This window comes from Hydra viridissima, unplaced genomic scaffold, assembly GCF_058129835.1.
Source record: "Hydra viridissima isolate aposymbiotic clone 2 unplaced genomic scaffold, HvirCarnegie_v1 scaffold_2, whole genome shotgun sequence".
In the NCBI taxonomy this organism is placed as follows: Eukaryota; Metazoa; Cnidaria; class Hydrozoa; order Anthoathecata; family Hydridae; genus Hydra; species Hydra viridissima.
In genome coordinates, this window is record NW_028324301.1 from 13,994,219 (window position 1) to 14,015,994 (window position 21,776).

At 26.7% G+C, this 21,776-nt stretch overlaps 1 protein-coding gene and 2 pseudogenes across 10 annotated transcripts in view; all 3 read left to right on the forward strand.

The window, feature by feature from the left end:
- Positions 1–21,776, forward strand: part of LOC145182634 (serine/threonine-protein kinase Nek1-like) — a 124,457-nt gene that overhangs the window by 77,057 nt on the left and 25,624 nt on the right. For 4 of the 10 annotated variants that reach the window (XM_090080281.1, XM_090080282.1, XM_090080287.1 and 1 more), the window contains 12 exons: positions 92–229; positions 7,881–7,943; positions 8,742–8,830; positions 9,204–9,315; positions 9,418–9,457; positions 11,312–11,364; positions 14,051–14,197; positions 14,759–14,833; positions 15,501–15,529; positions 15,784–15,821; positions 21,431–21,510; positions 21,597–21,705. In XM_090080281.1, coding sequence (XP_089936407.1) covers positions 92–229; positions 7,881–7,943; positions 8,742–8,830; positions 9,204–9,315; positions 9,418–9,457; positions 11,312–11,364; positions 14,051–14,197; positions 14,759–14,833; positions 15,501–15,529; positions 15,784–15,821; positions 21,431–21,510; positions 21,597–21,705 — 973 coding nt within the window. Of the gene's footprint in view, positions 1–91; positions 230–7,880; positions 7,944–8,741; positions 8,831–9,203; positions 9,316–9,417; positions 9,458–11,311; positions 11,365–14,050; positions 14,198–14,758; positions 14,834–15,500; positions 15,530–15,783; positions 15,822–18,216; positions 18,481–18,596; positions 18,674–21,430; positions 21,511–21,596; positions 21,706–21,776 lie in introns of those variants that run through there. The other 6 variants (XM_090080283.1, XM_090080288.1, XR_016450210.1 and 3 more) reach the window with 5 other exon arrangements.
- LOC149892098 (uncharacterized) lies at positions 861–1,821 on the forward strand (annotated as a pseudogene).
- Positions 1,695–3,502, forward strand: LOC149892099 (uncharacterized; annotated as a pseudogene).

Consider the following 21,776-nt stretch of genomic DNA (forward strand, 5'->3'; position numbering starts at 1 on the left):
ATGTTCATGTTTTACTTTAAAGTATTTTTTTATACTTTAATCACTAACATTCATTTTATCTTGCTGAAAGTTTTTAAATTTATTTCAATAGCGCAATATAAAGAATGCTTCACCAAAGCTAAAAGGTCTTAATGTTCGTGAAAGAAAGCGAATAGAAATAATCCACCAAGAGAATCTATACCAACAATATATGGAGAAAATACGTAATCAAAGATGGCAAAATATACAAGTAAATTTGTCATAAAGTATTTAGTTTCTATTAGCTTTGAAGTTGTTGTTTTTTTTCCAAATATTTCTGCTTAAAACTTAACTTTTTAAAACAATATTAAGTACCTGAGTTAGGTGATTAAGTTTGCATTATGTTAGGTTTTAGATCTTGTTGATTTGTTTAAATATAAAATACAAAATAAATAAAAAAATCAACCATGTATAACATGCTGTCCTTTTCAAATTTTTCTGCATCCCAGTTAAAACTTGAAATTTCCTATATATTTTTGATTTTTTGAATTATAAAATAAAAAACTAGACATGATTGAATTGCGATTTGGTTTTTTCTTTTTTATAGTTTTAAATATAAGGAGACAACAGCATTATTGCTTCATAGAGTAATATTTTCTTTTTCAGAGAGTAATATAACAAAAATCAAAACCCAATGTTGCAGTTGCTGTAACTAGGGTATAAAAACAACTTCACCAAATTTCAGGATACTATATTAAAAATGGCTTGCGGATTTGTATTTAAAGTTTTCAATTATGCCTAAATTTGTAAGTTTCTAAAATATTTGGAATTTCAATCTTTGAAATTTTAAATTCCAAACAAGTATCTCGTTTCAAAATATCTTGTTTTGACTATATAATGCAATCAATAAAAATATTTGTTAAGTTATAGCAGCCAATAAAATTTATCGCACCTGGCGATTGCTAAATGAATAAATAGGTAAATATAAAATAGTAAACAAAAGCTTCAACAAGAATTACAAATATTATCAACAATAAAAAAATGCCGAAAATTATAGTTACACCTATTACACGAAAAACAAGTGGAAAGAAGTATGGTGGTGGTCCATGTGAACTATTAATGACGGAGCCAAGTACTTATAGACATGTTATTCAATACTACTACTATCTTATTCATGTGAAGCCAACTGCAGATATCATACAAGTTACTGAACATATTAAAAATAATTTAAAAATCATTTTGGGCTGCAGTGAATCCTTATCTACCTCTAATAACTGACAAATCTATTGCTAGAAAGGTAAAGGATCTTCTCATTCTAGTGAAAAACATTAATCGCAAGCATGGTAGAGCAAATACCAAACGAAATCTTGATGCAAATTTGGATAAGCTTTTCGATATTTCTGCTTGTTCTTGCTCATTGGTTATGCTACCTTGCAGTGATAGAAAAGTATCATGCAATAAAGCAAATTGCTCAGAAGAACATATTATATGTATTTGCCCTCAAAATGCAAATTTACCTCTTGAAGATAGAGTTTATCTTTGAGATCAGAGGCAGAAAACTGGTCCAAAAGGAGCTTATCAACTTTTTTCAGTTGATAAAGTAGCTTTCAAAAGAAGCAAGAGGATTGATAATGACCGACAACAACTATCTCAAAGGGTAGTTGATAAAGCAGAATCTCTCATACAACAAACAATGTCATCTGAAGAAGCTATCTGTTCAACTGAAACTGAGGTAAACTTATTGTAACTTTATTGATATGTTTTAAGTACACGCAAATTTTGTATGCTGCAATTTCTTTCAGGAAGAAGCTGAATGGCAACCAATAAAGAAAATTCCTGGAGACTACAACTTAATTAAACTTCTTAGGTTTGCTATGGAATTAGTCAAAAATGAGTGTTCGTCAAACTTAGGTGCAGCTCTTGCAAGTGCTTTACTACATGACATTAAACATATTTTGAGAAAAGATGTTGATATCAATCACATCTTGATTGACAAGTGCAAATTAGATAGGGCTAAAGCACAAGTAAAGATAGTCAGTAAAGGTAAAGACCTAGAAAAAAAACAGTTAGTTTACCTTGGTGTGGGGATAGCAAACTTGATCAGACCACTCAAACTTCTTGCATAATAAACTCACCTGAAGGAGAATTCCTCAAAAAATCAATTGAACCTGAACATCACCTCACATTTACTTATGAAGATGGAAAATCTACTGGAACCTATTTGACTCATAGAACAATTCCTATTATTGGCGCAACTGGCTTAGGACTTGCAAAAGAGACGTTCAGTGTTTTACAAGAATTTAACAGTGTTGAAAGTATTCAGGCAGTTCTTCTTGATAACACTGCTACCAATACTGGCCCAATAAGTGGTTTAGTGGTAGAACTTGAAGAGTTGTTAAAACAAAAACTGCACCTCATTGGGTGCGCACTACATCAAAACGAACTTCCTTTAAGCATTCTTTTAAAAAACTAGATGGTGTAACAACTGGACCAGGAAGCTTTAGTGGCCTTCTTGACAAAAGATGTGCTAAAAATATTCAGGATTCACATCAGGTTTTGTTTGAACCTGACACAAATCCTATAGTTGATGGGTATATTCCAAAAGAAGTACTGAAAAACCTTAGTAGTGATCAAAGACTTTTATTTGAGTATTGCAAAGGACTAGGGTCAGGTAAAGTTGCTGATAAATGGGCTGCTTATAAAATTGGTCCACTTAACCATGCAAGGTGGTTAACTCTAGCTATTTGCATTCTCTGTTTATATACAAGAGACAATCAACCAAACCAGTCTTTAAAAAAACTAGTCTACTTTATTGTTCAAGTTTATGCTCCAGCATGGTTTGAAATAAGGACATCATCCAAGCTGCACGACTCTCCTTGTCTTCTTTTTTCTGCTAATGTTCAACTAAATATTCTCCCATTTAATGATGTGGTACATATTGAGAAGCAGAACATTAAAAATAGCGCTTTCTGCCTAAGACCTGAAAATATTCTCTATGCCATGATTAAAGATGACGACAATAAGATCCTAAACCATGGTTTTCAATCAATACTGACTCTTAGACAAAGGTATCTTTTTAAATTATTTAATATACTTAGTAACTAAAAAAAATTATCTTATTATTCTTTTAAACACAATCGTAGCGCAGTATTGATCACAATTTTATATTTACAGAATGAACTTGATCAGTTTTCAAAATGAATTGAAAAAAATTCCTGTAATAAATTTTAATGCCAATCACTAGTATGAGTTGATAGACCTCACTCCTCCAGACATTATGGAGCCTCCTACTTCGCAATAATTTACAATTCAAGAAATTCAATACTTCATAGACAATTCTGTTAAGCCAGATATTCCGGACTTTCCATTTCACTCCCTGAGTGTAGAGCGAACTGTTAAACTAGTATCGAAAGCATCCCATTACGTTTACGGGTTTGAGAATCGACACAGTTGCATCTTGACAAAATTGCTTAGCAGAAAGATGCGTCAAGCATATATGTCAAAAGGATATTTTTCCCATTCATATGATGATATTTTTGAATAAATTCAAAAAGTTACTAATTTAGATAAACAACTTTTTATAAATTTAAAATCATAAATTATAAAAAAAATGTTTAGAAAACTTTTTAATATATTCTCACAAATGAAAATTTTAATTTCTGCTTATCGCGCTTTTTATAGTGTTTTTTGTAAAATCGCATTAATCTTTAAAATTAAATCCACCAACTATTTCTTATTAAAAATCGCTGAAATTTTTTGAGGTATCTCATTTCAACTACCTCCAACTACTGCAACATTACGCAATGGGCCGAGGTAAAATCGACCTACCCTAATATATATATATATATATATATATATATATATATATATATATATATATATATATCGTTTGATGTAGTGTTGTATTAAAATAATACAAAGCTCTTGTTTGTTGAAAAGTGCTCGATGTTTAGGAAATTTATTTTGATTATATATAAATTTCAAAACAGAGCGATTTATAATTATAATTAAAAATGATAAAGAAAAAACTTTTGTTATGGAACTTTAAGTTTCATGCCTAATGGCAATCATCAGCCATATATTACAAAATTAAAAATTAAACGTTAAAATTACATTTATAATTACGGTGGCGTGAGTTCTAATAAATCCATGGAAACAAAACTTTAAAAGTATAACATGACGTAAACGTAAAGTGAACCAAATAGGATCAATCTTCGGTATCAAATGAGGAGATAAGGAACTTATTCTTGTGCCTGCACTTCGAGACCATTTCACTCCTTGTATTAAGTAGGTTATCTCCTTTATACAACAAAATTTGAAACTTCTCGTTCAAACAAAGGTTACAAAACTCTTGATACTGGGTTATATGGTTTGCATTTTTTAATAATTTTCCATCAGACAAAAGGTGTGAAGTTTTTTTCTTTTAATTTCCATACCTCCTTTGATAGCTCTGTATCGTTCTTGTACCTAACTGCATTAAAGGATTTTAAGTGGTTAGCATACTAAACTTTGAAAGATGTTTCGCTAAGTCCTAAATACACTTTTTCTTTATATTATATTATATATATATATATATATATATATATATATATATATATATATATATATATATATATATATATATATATATATATATATATATATATATTTAATATATGAACTTCAATAAATACGAATTCTCTCAATACTAATTTTTTATTTTATCTAAGAAATTTTCGCTAGATTATTGATACTAGCATCTTCAGCTTTAATTACAAATTATTTATTAAATTAAATTACAAACAAACTTTAACGGTAATGTCACTTTTTAATGGCTTCTTTAAACTTCGCTTTAATTGGGCTTCTTTAATATTACGTAGGTATAAAAAGTAGGGCGTCCAGAATTGCGTTTTTACATATTGACCGTCATCTAAATTCATACCTCCATTTTTAGGTTCGCATTTGTTGAACTGAATTTTGATTGCCTCTCGAACTTTTCTTTCAAATTTTTTGGGTTCTACTTTTAGCGTCTTTACTTGATCCCATTTTATATTACATGAACATCTAATTTTATGATGGCCAATTGCAGATTGTTCTAATTTTTCTTCAAAAACATTTTTTTGGTGTTGTTTTGTTCTTGTTGCTATTTTCATTTTTGTTTCGCCAATGTATTTTTGTTTACACTCACATTCTATTAGGTATACTCCGGGATGGCTATTTGATGGTAGTTTTGTTTTGTTATCATAAAATTTTGTTTGTAATTTAATTTAATAAATAATTTGTAATTAAAGCTGAAGATGCTAGTATCAATAATCTAGCGAAAATTTCTTAGATAAAATAAAAAATTAGTATTGAGAGAATTCGTATTTATTGAAGTTCATATATTAAATTTATTCAACTCTCATACAAGATGTTGTCATTTAATATATATATATATATATATATATATATATATATATATATATATATATATATATATATATATATATATATATATATATATATATATATATATATATATATTTATATATATATATATATATATATTTTATATATATATATATATATATATATATATATATATATATATATATATATATATATATATATATATTCAATCTTCTCTGTTTCAATCTTCTCTGTTCTCTCTTCTTTTTTACCCAGAGTCATTTTATGACTGTGATTTGCATATCATAACTTAAAAGGTGGTTCACTTATGCCTATATATAATTTATCTAAATAGTTTGGAAGGTCGGAAGAAATGACAGTTTTGTATAGTGTGTTTTCAGTCAGCCAAAGTTTATTTAGGCGACAATGTCAATCCATGGTACACTTGTTCAAATTAAGTCTTTTATAATACTCTGCTTTAACAGAGTGGCATCTTTTCATCACTTGCTGCATAACAATTTGAATATTCCCAGCCACTATCTTTTTATCTAAAACAAGTTTACAAGATTTGTTGTCCTGATCACTTCATTTATGTAGTCATTATTCCAAAAATATTGTATTAATTTGCTTATGCTTTTAGTCATGCTAAATTTAGTTTTACGATATTGTTGGAACTAACAATATGGCTAAATGTTTTCCCAGAGATAAAATTTAAGGCATATGCTTATAAATATACATATTGTTAATATTTTTAACATTGTTAAAATAACTATATTGCTTTTATGAGAAGCCCCTCTGGTTTGCTATTTATTAACGTTGAAGAAAATGTTTTGGTAATATTATATTTTTGCCAATTAACATCTTTAATGACAAAATCAAGGCAAAAACTCGTGATCACACTTAGAAATATATTGATCTCTACCTTGACAAAAATTTATCTTAAAAGAATTAAATCACAAAGATGTCTTTTGCTTACCCAGGTAGTTATGCAAATAGGCTTTTCAGACACAAAAATAAATACAATAGTTAATTTAAATAAATTCCATTCACCTTATTTATCAGCTATTGCTTGAACAACAATTAAACTACCCATAACAATGTTAATAATTCCAAACACCTAGGAAGACTTTTTAAGTGTCAAAACTGTCAAGCAAACTTTTGAAAAAAACACAAAAGGGATAGTGGCCTTTCTCAGAAAATCTACAAGCTGCACTTTTTATGATAAGTAAATGTTTAGAGAAACAAAAGAATTAAAGTGTATCATATGCATAATTAAACTAAAAATGAACTCAGTTGTTGCAGAACTGAATAGTAGCTAGTTTTTGTTCATCAACCTCAGAACCAGGAAGGTATTCTTATTTTTGTAAGATTTGCAATTTAAATATCCAAACTATTCCATGTATTCTTTAAAAATTTAAACAATTTGCTGTCTGCTCCTGAATTATTCTGTTAGGATAGAGCTTCCAGATGTGAACCATATGGTGTCTACAAAAAGCAATAGTTCTCATGCAGACACCATTCAACATGCCTGTATTTGAGGCTTATATTTGAGCATGTTGTGTCAAAGCAAATATACTGAAATTTATACTCCTAACTAAGCTGATCATTAGTTCCTTTTTGGAGTAGGGGCATATTATTTATTATGTGAAAAAAAATTTTAATAACATTTTATGAAGGTACAATTGCATGCTGAATTCACAATTAACCTCTGATAAAATCACAATACGTAATAATATGATTATATGAATTAAAGTTATATTTTGTATATTGCAGGGTTAATTTCATTGGAATTTTATTTTGTATCTGTAGTAAAGTTAAAAAGTTGCATACCTTTTTGAAGAAAATTAAAAAAATGGTTGATACTGCAAATATTTTACATCTTTTTGTTAATTAAATACTTTCTTAGATAAAAGAGCCACCTTATATCATGAACCAGATGGCAATAAGTAAAAAATTTAATACTATAATATTAATTTGTTAAAATTTAAGGAATCCACAAACAGTTAATACTGTCTACAACAGTAGCAACTGTTTAAAATCAGCCTAAAAATGTTACAAATTTGAGTGAAATTTTACCTATTCAGCTCCTACAGAGCTTTTAAAAGACCCAAAAAAAAATCTCTATACTAAATTATGGTTTCCCAAGAACATAAGCTGGGCTTCACTTAAAATTTTTTGTAGCTTTTATTTACCTATGTATATTTATAATCATATATATATATATATATATATATATATATATATATATATATATATATATATATATATATATATATATATATATATATATAATTATTAGGTAAATAAAATACATACATACATGCATACATATATACATGCATACATACATACATACATACATACATACATGCATGCATACATACATACATACATACATACATACATACATACATACATACATACATACTAAAATACATACATACTTAAATACATACATACTAAAATACATACATACTAAAATACATGCATACATACATACTAAAATACATACATACATCAAACAATTTAATATTATTACAAATTTTTTTCAATAGGCTGGTCAAATTTTAAAAGCTCGTGAAGAAGGCTGGAAAAATGTACTTGGCATAAATAAAAGGGTTGTTTTTATATCACCAAAGTTTTTTTTTTTTGTAGCACTTTTATGATATAATCTAAAACTCTTAAGATTCTAATAATTTGTTTGCATTATTTGATTTTTTTAATGCTATTTATCTGTTTCCTATGATGTTTTTTAAGTTTTTATAATGATTAAGGGAAATAAACATATTAAGTTATTATATTTAGTTAAGAACTAAGTAATAATTGATTGCATGTTTAGAATTACTTATCTTCTATTGCTCATATAAACTTATCTATTTGTCTAGACTCATAAAAGCTGTTATGTTAAACTAGACTAAATAGTTTGCAAAGTCTATTTAGAAAGATAACACTTTTTTGCAATTTAGTTTTTATTTTAAACTTCATAACTATTTTGTATCTCTTCTCTACTGTTAGATTTTCTAATAGAATAAAAGTACTGAAAACAAACTGAAAAATAAAAACAAGAACAAAAAAAAGTTAAGGCAAAAATCCGGATTGCATTTGTTAAAATAAAATTGTATAAAGCTAAAAGAATACAAAAAAAATAACAACTTATTATTCCAAAGTTTAAGAGTTTTATCAAAATTAATTTATATTTATCAGAATTTATCATTAATGTTGTTTTGTTTAGTTTCATATGAAAAACTTGATAATTTTAGTTATTTTTGATAGAAAATAACTAAAATTATCAAGTTTTTCATATGAAACTTATGATACTTTTTATCTGAAAATTACTCACTTTGTATTTAAACAAAGTATTAAGCGCAAGTTGTTGTTTTAATTTACAGTTAACTAGTAATAGATATTGTGTTTAGGATGAAGAAAAGTATGGTGTTTTTAACAATGGTTTTATTCAAAAAGAAGAGAAAAGGTTAGAACAAGGAAGTAAAGTTAACAAGAACAGGTTAATAACCTCAAAAGCACATGTGTAAAGTATAAAAATACTTTATGTATGTTCTTTTTAGAGTCTCATAAAGTTAAATTTTTTAAGTAATTTTTTTATTAAGTTATTATCTAAACCTTTCACAAAAGTTTAGTGCTTCTTACAGTGAAAAAAAAACTATATTGATATTTTATTTTTTCATTCATAAAAAAAATTAAATTTGTAAAGTTCAATTAAACTTTAGATTAAACTTTTATCAGACTCTTCAAATACAAATGTGGTATTGCATGCATTTTGATATAAGTAAAAAATAGGTATAACATAACAACAACCCCCAGGAAAAAAATTGTATGATAAATAATACAAAACAAACCTTTTAATTTCATTTCTTCAGAAGAAAAAAGCATTACGATATTGATCAAAGAGTGCTAGTTGATGACTTCTTAAAAAGAAAACAAGATGCAAGTGTTTATAAGTATAGGAACAACCAAGATAATTTGATTATGGTATATTTTTCTATTCTAAAAATAAAGTTCTTTGTTGTTGTTAGAAAATAAAGCATCTAACAAAAAAAAAAAAATTAGTTTATAATTAGTTTTTTTTTTTAGAAAGATGAAACTCCACTGTTAAAATTCCATAATGAACAAAGTATGGTGTTTTGTTAAATTTTAATGAATTTTTGTAAATTAAAATTTATTTTGCATAAATTAAAATTTAATCAATTGATAAATGTTATATTGTAATTTCTGATTAATTATTGCTTATGCAATAACTGCCACTCTGTTTTTAATACAAAACATATATCAAATACAGATTTAACAAACCTTACTGATTTAATAATGATCAAAGAATAATACAGATTATGAATAATCTAAATGTTTTTAAAGATATTATTGTTTTAAGTTTAGATTTGCTTTAGAACTATTTTTTTATTTTACACCCAAAATTTCATATTCAAAATGAATAAATTTTGAATTACAAATAAGTGTTGTATAGCTATTGAAATTGTAGTGATGTGAAAGATATCATTTAATGCCTGTTGCTGTGTTGACTTCATAAATTTGGAATGTTGGTATTTTCATGGTAGCAATCACTCTGCATGTAAAATGCAAGTTTTTTCTGATCACTTACCTACCTATTGTTGTTGTTTTTAATCTTATTCCTAAAAATAAATCTCGATTATGAGCTCACATAAATGATATCCAGCAGTTAAGTTATATTATTATAAAAAATGTTTTTTTAGTTATTTTTATTGAATAAATATTCAAAATAGATCAACCCTATTGTTATAAAATATTTTAACTAAGTTATACATTTTATCTGTCAAAACTGTAAACAAATTTTATGCTAATGTTATTTATGTTAAGTTATAATATGGCAAAATTTTGTTTCATAGTCCTATTTTAACATGGAGTTTAAATTAAAACAATATATTTTTATGTATATTTAAACACTTTGAAATTAAGAAGCATTATGAAGTTGTAAATGATGCTCATAAACATGATACATTAAAAGTTGTGTAACAAATATAGAATAAAGATCATAATACATGTTTACATATTAATTTACAAGTTAATTTTTTTGTTTACTTAATTAGTTACAACTGCAATTTTACTATACTATTACTAGCATAAATATCTTTTAAAAGCCATTTATTTCATAGAATAAAAGATAAATAAAAGTAACTCTAAGTACTTAGTGAAAGTTGTTAACCAAAACACAAAAATCAAATATTGGATTGTTAAATATTGTTAAATAATACTTACAAATTTTATTTTATGAATAGATTATATATTTTTAAATATTTCAAAAATTTTTTTCATTGAAAAACTCAGTTGTTATTGACTTGTAACTTTAGTGCTACCCAAATTCCAGACAAAAATAATTATCTGATATTTTAATTGGGCTGAACTGGGCAGTTTTATGATAAATGAAAAAGATAATATGAAAAAATCAATTTTTTTAGGAAATATATATTTTTTTGTATTACTGAATTTTTTGTCCGTGACACACTCATGAATAGAAGTAGCTTTAAGTTTAGGCTCTGAAATTGTGTCCATGACTGAACAAATCTTTTCAATTTTAAACTATTATAGGTAACAACTTAAACCTAGGCTTAAGTTTGACTGCAGTTGTAAAAGGCTTAAGTTGTAAAAGTATCAATAGTCTATAAAGGCTTCAAATGTAAAAATATCAAAAGATAATTTTGTTATTAATTTAATAATGATATGTTTATAATTTTCTATGGAAAGAATATTTCTTTCTGGTAACAGTAGCTTTATAATAGTAATAATAACTTTAAAATACTAATAGTAAAATAACTTAAATAACCTAGCTTACTGTAGTGATGATCCAGTTAATAGCAGAGTTTTGCTGTTATTTGTTTGAAATTTCATTTAAATTATTTATCATGTCAATAATTTTTTAAAGAGCTTTAGTAGTAGAGATTAAGTTTTGAACAATTTTTAAAATAGTTATAATTATGAACTTCTATTTTCATAGTGTATAAACAAGAAGCTTATGTTCCTTTATTTGCTGGGAACAAGCAAGAGGTGGTAAGTTTTAATTTTCATTAAAATTCATTATTTATAATAGTATGAGTCTTACTACATTTGTAATAATGTCTACTTATAAAATAATAAAAGATTCGATTAAAAGCCTATGCATTTTTCAATTTTTCAAGCCTATGCAATTCTGTTATCATCATTAATCAACACATTAATTTATTTAACTTGATGGCACATTAATTTTTTCATACAAAAACTTCTTCACAGTTAACAAAATTTCTACTTGAACTACTTTTTATCTTTTTTTCTCAAATATTGAAAGTTTAAAGTTTAAAATGTAGTTTCTTACTGTTGATATAGTTTATATAGTGCATATAAATTTAGAATAAAAGCAGACTGATTTCTACTGCTTTTTAACTGTAGAAAGAAAAATGAAAAAGTTATTAAAAATTTCAGTATTATGGTGAAAAATTTGTTGCAAATTACAGTTATTCTTACACATTATAAAAACCAGAAGAGGATAGATAGTTTAAGGAAAAAAAAAAAGAGAAAATTGAAAGGTAAGTGTATGTGGGAAATTAGGTACCCAGAAAATAGGTAGAAAATTTTTATTCTTGTAATGCATTTGTTAGTATTTTTTTAATTACACTTAGTTTGTAATGATTTTCTAAAAGTTTTAAATGGTTTGGTTGATATTTAGGGCTCGCTCAAACAGTTAGAAATTTTTTTTGTTATAAACAAACTAACTGAATTAAAAGTGTCAATGTTTCATGCCAAAAATGATTAAATTTTGAATCTATTTAGTTAATTTGTAGGTATTACATGTTAAAATTCAAAAGTGACATACTTCAAAATTTAGATATTGCTATCCGTTTTGACAGTAATCTACCAAATTAAAAGCATTCTGGTATATTTAGTTTTGATTGCAGAAAGCCATTTACAATAAAATAAACACTTCATGTAATATTTTAATAATTTTTAGTTTTGAATTCATATAAATAGCAGTGAGGTATTTAGTTTATAGGAGCAACTAGAAAAGTATTCTGTTAAAAGGTGCCTATTCAAAAAGAATTACTGGTGCATATTCACCATGTAATAAACAATTTTTATCATATTTTATGTATGAATACAATAATGTAACATAATGTAAGGAAAATGCCAGAAAAATGCAATACTTTTACAAAAGAGGATTTTCTAACTTTTGGGTTAAAAACTAGTCTTCCATTAACTGAGAAATACATTTTAAATGATGTTTATTTAAAAAAGTATAGAACTCTTACACAAGTTAAGTGGTTTACTGCTATATTTAAAAATTTATTCATTATTATGAAATTATTTTTTTTTTAAAGGCATTAAATTTTATAAAGTAAAGATTTTCTATTATTCATTGGCACAAAATTATATCTAATAGAAAACTGCAAGCATAAGCAGCAAAATAAATTTCAAAAGACAATAAGAAAGTGCTATAAATTATCAAACAGCAACAATTGATCAGTTCTAGAAAGTAGTGAAAAATCAATTAGTAATGACATAGAGAGTAGCCAAGGTTTAGAGACTCATGCATAGTTTATTTGTATAAATTGCACTGGGATAGAAAGCGTCTAGCTGTCTCATCATGGAAAATGTTGAAAATTTTGCAGCATTAGTGTCATAACTAAAATTTTAGCCTGACACCCTATTGAGCAGGAAGAGGAGGAAGAGATGTTTGGAGTCCATCTTTTTCCTTTTAACAGTAACATAAAATCACCTTTATTCCAGATGATTTTGAAAAATAGCACTGGTTGATCACTTTTGCAGTATGAATTAGAGCACTATCATCTTGAAAAATTGTGTTTTTTTTATTCTTCCATGAAGATAAACTATTTTTATCTTTTATCTTTTATTGCTCAATTAACCAATCTTGAAGTTTTTTTCACCACTCCAGACACTTTGCGACATTTTTTCAAAAGCAAACGTTTTCTTATTGCAGCCCTTCTATAAAAACCAGCTTTTGGTAACTCATGTGCATTGATTTGATAGACACTGGATTGATCATTGAGTCCTGCTGCAATTTTAGGAGCTGTATTTTGATGATTTGATTTCACAATACGTATTAGTGTCCCTTTTAGAATACTTGGCCTATCTTCTAGAGTTTTGCTAAGGAGTAGATATTTTTCTCCTGTTCAAATGCAGATATTGTTCTTAAGACAGTGCTTTTTGAAACTCCATACAATTCTGCTGTTTGTTACTAGGGTCTGCCATACAAGCACCAAAATTTGTCCTCTTTTGAAATCTGACAATTCTGTCAGACTATACTAATTTTTTTTTATTTCTTACTTATGATATTTGAAAATAAACAAAGATTTTAGAACAACATGATAAATTACATGAATAATTAACTAATAAGCCACAAAAAATTCTTAACTTTGAAGATTTTATAGACATTTGAAAGTTTTTCTTTTTTTAAGCTGGTGTTCCTATGATTTTGTTTTACCCTTTAGCAGATGTATAGTTAACTAATTCCACTAACTGATTTAAAAGTTTTTGAATATGTATTTAGATTTCAGCATTTTCACAATTTAGTGTTCTACTGAGGCTACAAACTCATTTAAGGCCTCAGTAGAACACTAATTGTAGTTAAATATTTTTATGAGTTTTGCTAACTTTGTACCATGTTTTGAAACAGAAATTATACTTAATTATTCTCCATTTTTTTCTATTTTAAAAATTATTTACAGTAATGTTTTTTTTTAAGGTATATCTGCAGCAGTTAGAAGAGATTCGCAAGCAAAACTTTTTTGAAAGAAAACAAATCTTAAATGCACCTGCTAAAGAGATATCATCAGATTTGAATCCATATCAAGCTGCTGGCTTCAGAAAAAAAAAGATTGAGGCATTAAAAGTAGGTTTGTTCTTTAGTTTTTTTTCCATTTTATTGTAAATAAAAAGATAAGAGAGAGTGAGGATGTTCCAATAAAAATTAACTTTCCAATTGAGATCAAAATAGTATGTAATGTATTGAATGTTTTTGTAAATTTTAATAAATTCCTTTAGTTTTTGTGGATATTTTATGCTCAGAATTATTAAAAGTTCCTTAAAATTTATCAATTTACTAACTTATAATACATGTAAAATGTTGCATGTTAAGACTAATAATGTGGCCATGGTAGAGCTCATTACAATAACATCAGAACATAGTTTGGTATTTGACCTTACTTATTTGACTGATTTTTGAAGTAATTATTTTATTGCATCATTTAAAAAATTTAAAGAATCCTAAAAGATTCTTAAAACAATTGTTGATACTCTTGAACACATTTTTGATATACAATTGATGATCAAGCAAAGGTCTAATCACTATTTTATGCTGCTTTTGTTTTTATTAATTATATATTAATTTGTTACAAAAAAAAATCAAGGAATATTTTTCTAATAAAACATGTAAATAAAAATTGTTTTTCAGCTACAAGTTTTTGATGAGACACCATGGTTGCAAGAAAATTGTAAGAATGAGCAAAAAAAGTTATCAAAACAATTGGTGATTTTTATCATTATTTTATTTTACAATCAGTAACAGGCAATAAAAATGTATTAACAAAGTAATACTTCATATTTTAATGAATAAATGTGAAACAAATAAATAATATATGTTTATTATAAATAATAAAAGTTAAATTTAATTTTTATAGTATAGTAGGTAATTGATTTCATGAAAACTGAAGTGAAACATAGAAGAGTTTAATATATCAAAAGATAGTTGTCTTAGGACAACCTAGGGTAGCTGTCATTTTTATACAAAAGACTGCCCTATGCAAAATTTTTTTTGATATATTAGTGTATGACAGTATTCTTAGAATTTATCATTCTATTGATAATGCACAAGCTCTTGTGGGCCATCACACAAAAATCTAAGAACATTCTGCACTTGGTGTATGTGTTGATTAGTAATTAAACCTTTTAATAATCTTGTATTAAAATTGTTTATTAATTTACATTATATGGAAAATGACATTATCATCATTAAGTAAATAACATCATTAAATAATTAACATTAATTTATTTACTTGTAGATCATTTTTTATTATATATAAAAAGCTTGCTTTTTGACAGGAAAGTCTTAATAAAAATTAAAATTTGGTGTAGAGATTTAAAAAAATAACTATATTTTAATAATTACTTAGTTAAATGTACTTCTATTTTTTTAGGTAGAAAGTCAAACATCAAAAAATTCTGGGTAAATGTGTAACTATCTCTAGCTCTGAACTTTTGACAGTTTAAATATTAGGTTTTATTTCGCATGTTGATAAAGTTATTTAGTTTCCCATTGAATAAAAGTTTTAAAGCTTTTCAAACTCCACAAATTAACTTAACAGACAATTTTTTAGAATCATAAAGATGATTCTAAAAAGTTGTTTGTTAAAGTACTATTCAAAGTAGTAAATGCAGTAGCAATGGTAAACTTTCAATATGAATATATTATACTTATAGATTACATGTTGAAAGATTAAAGGATTCCGAAGTGCAAAGTAAGAAGTTTTTTGTGTGATGTATAGAGCAAATATATTTTAGGATTCTTCTTGTATCATTTTTTAGCTACCAAACGTGTACGTGTACCAAACGTGGTATTTTAGCTATTTTTAGCTATTTTTGTACCAACAGTGGTATTTTTGTACCAAAAGTTTTTGTACAAATATTTATATAAATTTGAAACAAAGATTTAGAATAGATAAAGAGTTTTGATTTAAAACTGTTACAAAAAAGTATTCTATAATTTTTTACAATCAAATTTTTAAGAACTCAAGAATTCGGCCAAACATCTCTCAGTTTAAGAAGATATAAAACATACAATTTGTATCTTGAAGTGATTTAAAATGAGACATTCCTGATATTCAGAATTTACCAAATTGGCCTACTAAAGGCACAATTTATAGTGCAATATGTGTCACTTTATAGGAGAAATAAATATGCCAGTTTATAGGAGAGATAAAGATATTTTGTATGTAAAAATGGTTGAACTACTGGTAAAAAATATTTAGTTTTATGATTAAATAAATCTTAGTGAGCTCATGTACACTTAAGATGTATTGGAAATACAAATTGTAGTTATGTTAGTTTATAGAAGTGTTTTACAATTAATACTGTCAGTTGTACATTTGGGTGGGTCTTTTTTCAAAAGTTTTTGAATTGAGGTTTGGCTGACCATTTTCCTTATATTTTTGATCATATAATGCTGATAACTGGTTCTCTTTATTTTAATATTGAATCTTTAATCAGGTAATTTTGAGCCTCAAATTAAGAATTTTTTCTAAAGTATATTTTATGAAACTTTTGTTAATCTTATCATCTTAAAACTAGTCTAAATCTCTGTTCCTAAATGTACCTAATTTGACCTCTGATGTCAAAATTAGACCATAAATAGGCATAGCTAATGGTCATCAACCATAACCATAAACAATCATAATTGAATTTTAAGTTGTTAATATATACGCTTCATTCCATAGTTTATTTGTTTATATTAATTGAAATTGAATTATAAGAGATGATTTTATTATTTATTTTAATATTATTGCAAAATGTAATAGTGCAATCCACATTCTATTGAAATTCGTAAATAATTTTCAAGCATGGATTACAAAACTTGTGATAAAGTTATATGTAAATTAATGAAACTAATTGGCACTGTAGCAAGCAAGTTCTTAAAATCAAAACTGCCAACTCTAAGAAATGTTTTAACACATGATCTTTTCTTATGATAACACAGGGCTGCATTTGAAAAAAAATTTTCTGTTCCTGGGGGTTTTTAAGGTAATTCCTAATGAAATTGGCCTCCTAAACCCGAATATAACATTCATTTTGCTCAATCAGGTCAGGTTATTGAAATAACTATCCCATAGGCATAATAAGCAAGGGTATTTTGTGTACCCCCCTTGCAGCCCAAGTAGAAAGCACACAACTTGAAAAGAAAAGATTTATTCATAGAAAATCAAATCTTAGTAAGTTAAAATATATTTCTATTTCTTTCTAAAAAATTACCCACAGGTGCTAAAGTATTTTCAAAGGAAAGCTTTATATTGACAAGAAAACTTAATAAGCATTTTATTAAGTAGGTCACCACATATTAGCCAATTGTGGTTAGAGAACTTGATTGCATCAATCAATATTTCATGTTCTTGTAGCTTTCTGTCAACTGAACTGAATGTCCAATAGGTACAGATGCCATTTTATTGCCAATGTGTAGGAGTACTGCCTTTAGGCTTCTGCTAAAGGAATAAATAGCCTCCATTCTCTTGGTTGGTAAGGAACGCCAAGTGCCTCTATTAAGCCTTTTACATCATTGCAATATGCCAACGAGCTAGAAAAATCAACTTCAAAGAACCTTCAAAACATTTCTTCTCTGTTTCTATACCAATAGAAGGTAGTTTCTTTGGAGAGGAGATTGCTCTTACTAATACGGGAACTAAGAAGTTGTGCATTCTTTTTAGAAAGACCAAGATCTCTGGTCAAGTCATTTAATTGACTTTGAGTGAGTGGTCTTGGCAAAGTCATGCTAGACGTTGGCTCATATGTCACAGATATGTCAGTGTCTTCCACTTTTATACCTTGCATATCCTCTTCTAGTTCGCCTTTCTCAGGTGGAGAAGGCAAACTAGAAGAGAACTCCTGGACCATGTGGTACAGGCTTAATGGCAAAAGAAATATCAGGATAGACCACCATGTGTTTGTTTTTCTCATTGACACCTGAAAAAATTCATATATTTATTATCAGATTTTAATGCACTTTTCAATACAATTTAAAGAATTTTTTTGTTGAATTTCAACACAATTTCTATAAACAATTCAAATTTAATTATACTATAAAAGAAATAAATATGTTTGGATTTGTTAAATATTGTTCTTTTAAGAAATTATCTTACCTTGAAGGTTGGTTGTACAAAAATAGTATGTAGTATGGTCCTGGCCTTCTCTCCATACCATCAGTACACCAAATGACATACAGTTTGCTGTGCCCTCATTCCAGCGACTAAAGGCTACGACACAGGCTTTGCAGCATATATGTGGGGCAAAGCTTTTATCTTGATTGCCAAACCTTATTCCAAAATATGCAATGTAAAGGGACTTTACTAACGTAGTTATGGTGCATTGCTGATCACTAAAAGTTACCTTTCCACACGCATAGCAGAATTTGTAGGGACTGTTTTTACATTTTCTGTTCATTTTTATGAAATAAATTTTATTTATCTCATACATTAGCCTGTAAAAAAATTGACAATTGTAAATAAAACTTTATAAATATACTTTAGATACTGTTTAAAGATATATCAATACACAACTGTCACCTGGGAATTGCAACAAAATGGACACTCAGCTGTTATATGCGGTATAGAGCCCTAAGTCTGTATCTTAAAAACTAGACCTGATTGACAAATTTGAATCCTAGATTCGGATTTAGAAAGAGAATCACCTAAGAAAACCCTAGGAACAATTTTGACGCAGACCAGTGTAATTAAAAAAATGACAAATTTAAAGCAAACTTTTGAGAAAATAATCCACTAATAGCAATTATCCCTGATAAAAGTAGAAGCAACAAAATTATAAATGATCAGAAAAAAAAAATCTAACAGGTCTCTAATGGTAATGTGATTTTAGATAAATTGTTTGACATAGAAAAGTGTTCAATCATATCCTGCAAAGAGTCAAACTGTTAGCTGCTTTGTGAATCTTCATACTTCATGAAAATGTTAAAAGGAAAGCAAAATTCCTGTTATTGAACTTCAGTTAATGAAATTTTAAAGGGATAAAACTTGTTGTAAAAGTGAAATGCAAATGGGATTGGTTGATAGAAAAGAGACTGTAAGACAGAAGTGATCTCAAGAAAGAAAGAAAAATAAATCAAAGAGTTATAGAAATGGGATTTTACAGGTCTCAGTTTTGTTATCACAGGTAAATGTAGGTATAATAAAGAATAAAGACAATAATTATTCATTAAACATTCACAAAATTTCCTAAAAACCCTAAATCAATAGGTACTGCAGCATTAAAAATAGCCAAGATGGTTTCTTTATTTGGAAACATTTTCAGGTAGAAGGATTATCTTTTTATAAAAATTTTGATGATGTTGAACAAGAAAAACCAATGTGGCAAAAGAAGAGAAGTGGTTAATAATTATAAAATCAAAAATGAGTTGTAATTTAGCTAACTCTAAATTAACTGGCAATAATAGCTTCTATTCAAATTATGTTTCTAGAACATCAATTGATGTAAATTATTATAACAAAGGTAATTTATGAATAAAAAAGTATTGCTATGGATAGCAATTTGACCAAAAAGAATGACACCTGCTTTTATAATGCCCACCGGTCAAGGGGTCAACAAACATATTTGTAAAAAAGAATGTTTAGGAAATATACTTCTTCCATTTATCAAAAAACAACAGAAGTGGTAAATACACATTTTTCAGATTTTGTTTCTTCTCACAATTCAAATATGGTCCAAGTTTGGCTTTGGAAATAAAAAAAACCATATGTTAAAAAAAGAACAATCCTGCCAACTTATCAAAAGCATGTCCAATCAAAGATTACTGGTCAATTTTAAAAAGAAATGTATAGAAACACAGCTGTATTGCAAAAAAAATCAATCAGTTAAAAAAAAAAATTTAACATACATAAAAAAAAAATCAACAAGGAGAGTGTTTAAGAGCTTTTAAGGCTCACTCAAGAATTGATGCCATAAGAAGATATGGTGTCAAATAATGTAATATTTTTAAAGTTTAGTGTTTCTTTATTATTCAAATTTCATTAAATAAATTTTCTTTTTCTTAAAATAATTTGATTTTTTACTTTATCCAAAATTTTACTGCATAAGTTATTGTATTGCCATATGTCTGCTTCTCTACCTGGAACTCACACTGTGAAACCATTATTTAGACTATGCTTTGTAGTTCAGATGATGGAGAAAGAAGATTTGCAATGCGGAAAATCCTAGAAATGAGAAAAGATAAGGAGATTCAAAACAAATTAAATGAATAAATAAATAAAAGAACAGCAAGAAACCTGAAGCTAGAAATACATCAAAAATAAAAAAATGGTCAGCCTAAATTTTGCAAAAAGTGTACAATAAGGTGGTTCATATTTAAAAAGTTCAAGATTTTTTTAAAAAGAACCGCTCTATTGTAAATTTTAAGTAACTTTATTATATTGAATGATAAGTAACATTAGCTATCTTCCTAATCACTGATGTATTATGTGTAGGGATTTTTATTGCTAAGCAGTAGACTAAGATTAAACATGTTTATGTACATTTGTATCAATATGCATTATAAATATATCTATAATGTATATTTATATCTATGTATATTATACACAAGTAACTTGACAATTATAGATTCTTTGTGACACGAGTTTTGAGTTCAGTGACAAAAGAGTAAATACAAATGGTAGATACAAGATACAAATAGAGTTTATAATGGTATTATCATTTATAATAGGATTATGGTTTTCTCTTTCAGTATTGCAAAATGACTTTAAAGTGTTATATCTTTGTTCAATTGAGTTTATAAATTATTTTGGCAATTTGACTTTTTACTACTCGAATTACAAGATGTATATTTTTGAGAATAATATGTGTAACCTGGAAAGTTTGTATTTAAAAATGTATGTTTATTACATTCTGAGCATATTGTAGTTTGTGCTGCACATATTGAACAATTTGTTTGTTGAACGCTTTAATTAGTTTACTTTAAAATCACATTTAAAGTTTTAACCAATTACTTTCTCTGTAGTAAATTATGAGTAATAATTGTAACATGAGGGTATCAGTGTTATTTTTATAAATAGGATTCCATTGTGATTTTTTTTCTAAAATGCAAATTAAAGTTGACACATATTTGAAACTGTAATTCTTACATTTGTTAGATAACTAGGAAATGATTATTCATTAAAATCTTTCTTTAACAATGGTAACTTAGTAACAAACAAAATGAAGAAACTCTTTTGTATCTTTTTAGATACATAAATAGTGGATGGTATTGAGTGCAAAAAAAAAAAAAAAAGGAAAGATGCTCTAGATCAATATATTTAAATTTTAAGTATTCTTTTTCAGTTCTATAAAATATATTAAAATTTATATTGCATCTTAGGCACTGATTTTTCTAATACACATTTGGATATTGTGAGAAATTTTGAAGTTATTCCAAAGTTTAATCGAACTTGTTCAGAGGTAATCGTATGTCCTTTATTCACTTTTGGATCTACTTTGATAGTATATGATATGGCAGTAGCCTTAAATTATTGTGTTTGTTCTAGGGTGACATTAAGTTTATGAAAAAAGTAGAAAAAATTAATAGAAAACACTGGAATTCTCCTACTTCTTTGCACTTAAATGCTCTAGAATGTTCCAAATCATTTGAGCAAGGTAATAGTATTATATTCATAATATAAATTATGTATATAAGTGTTTATATTATATGTTTATATATATATTTA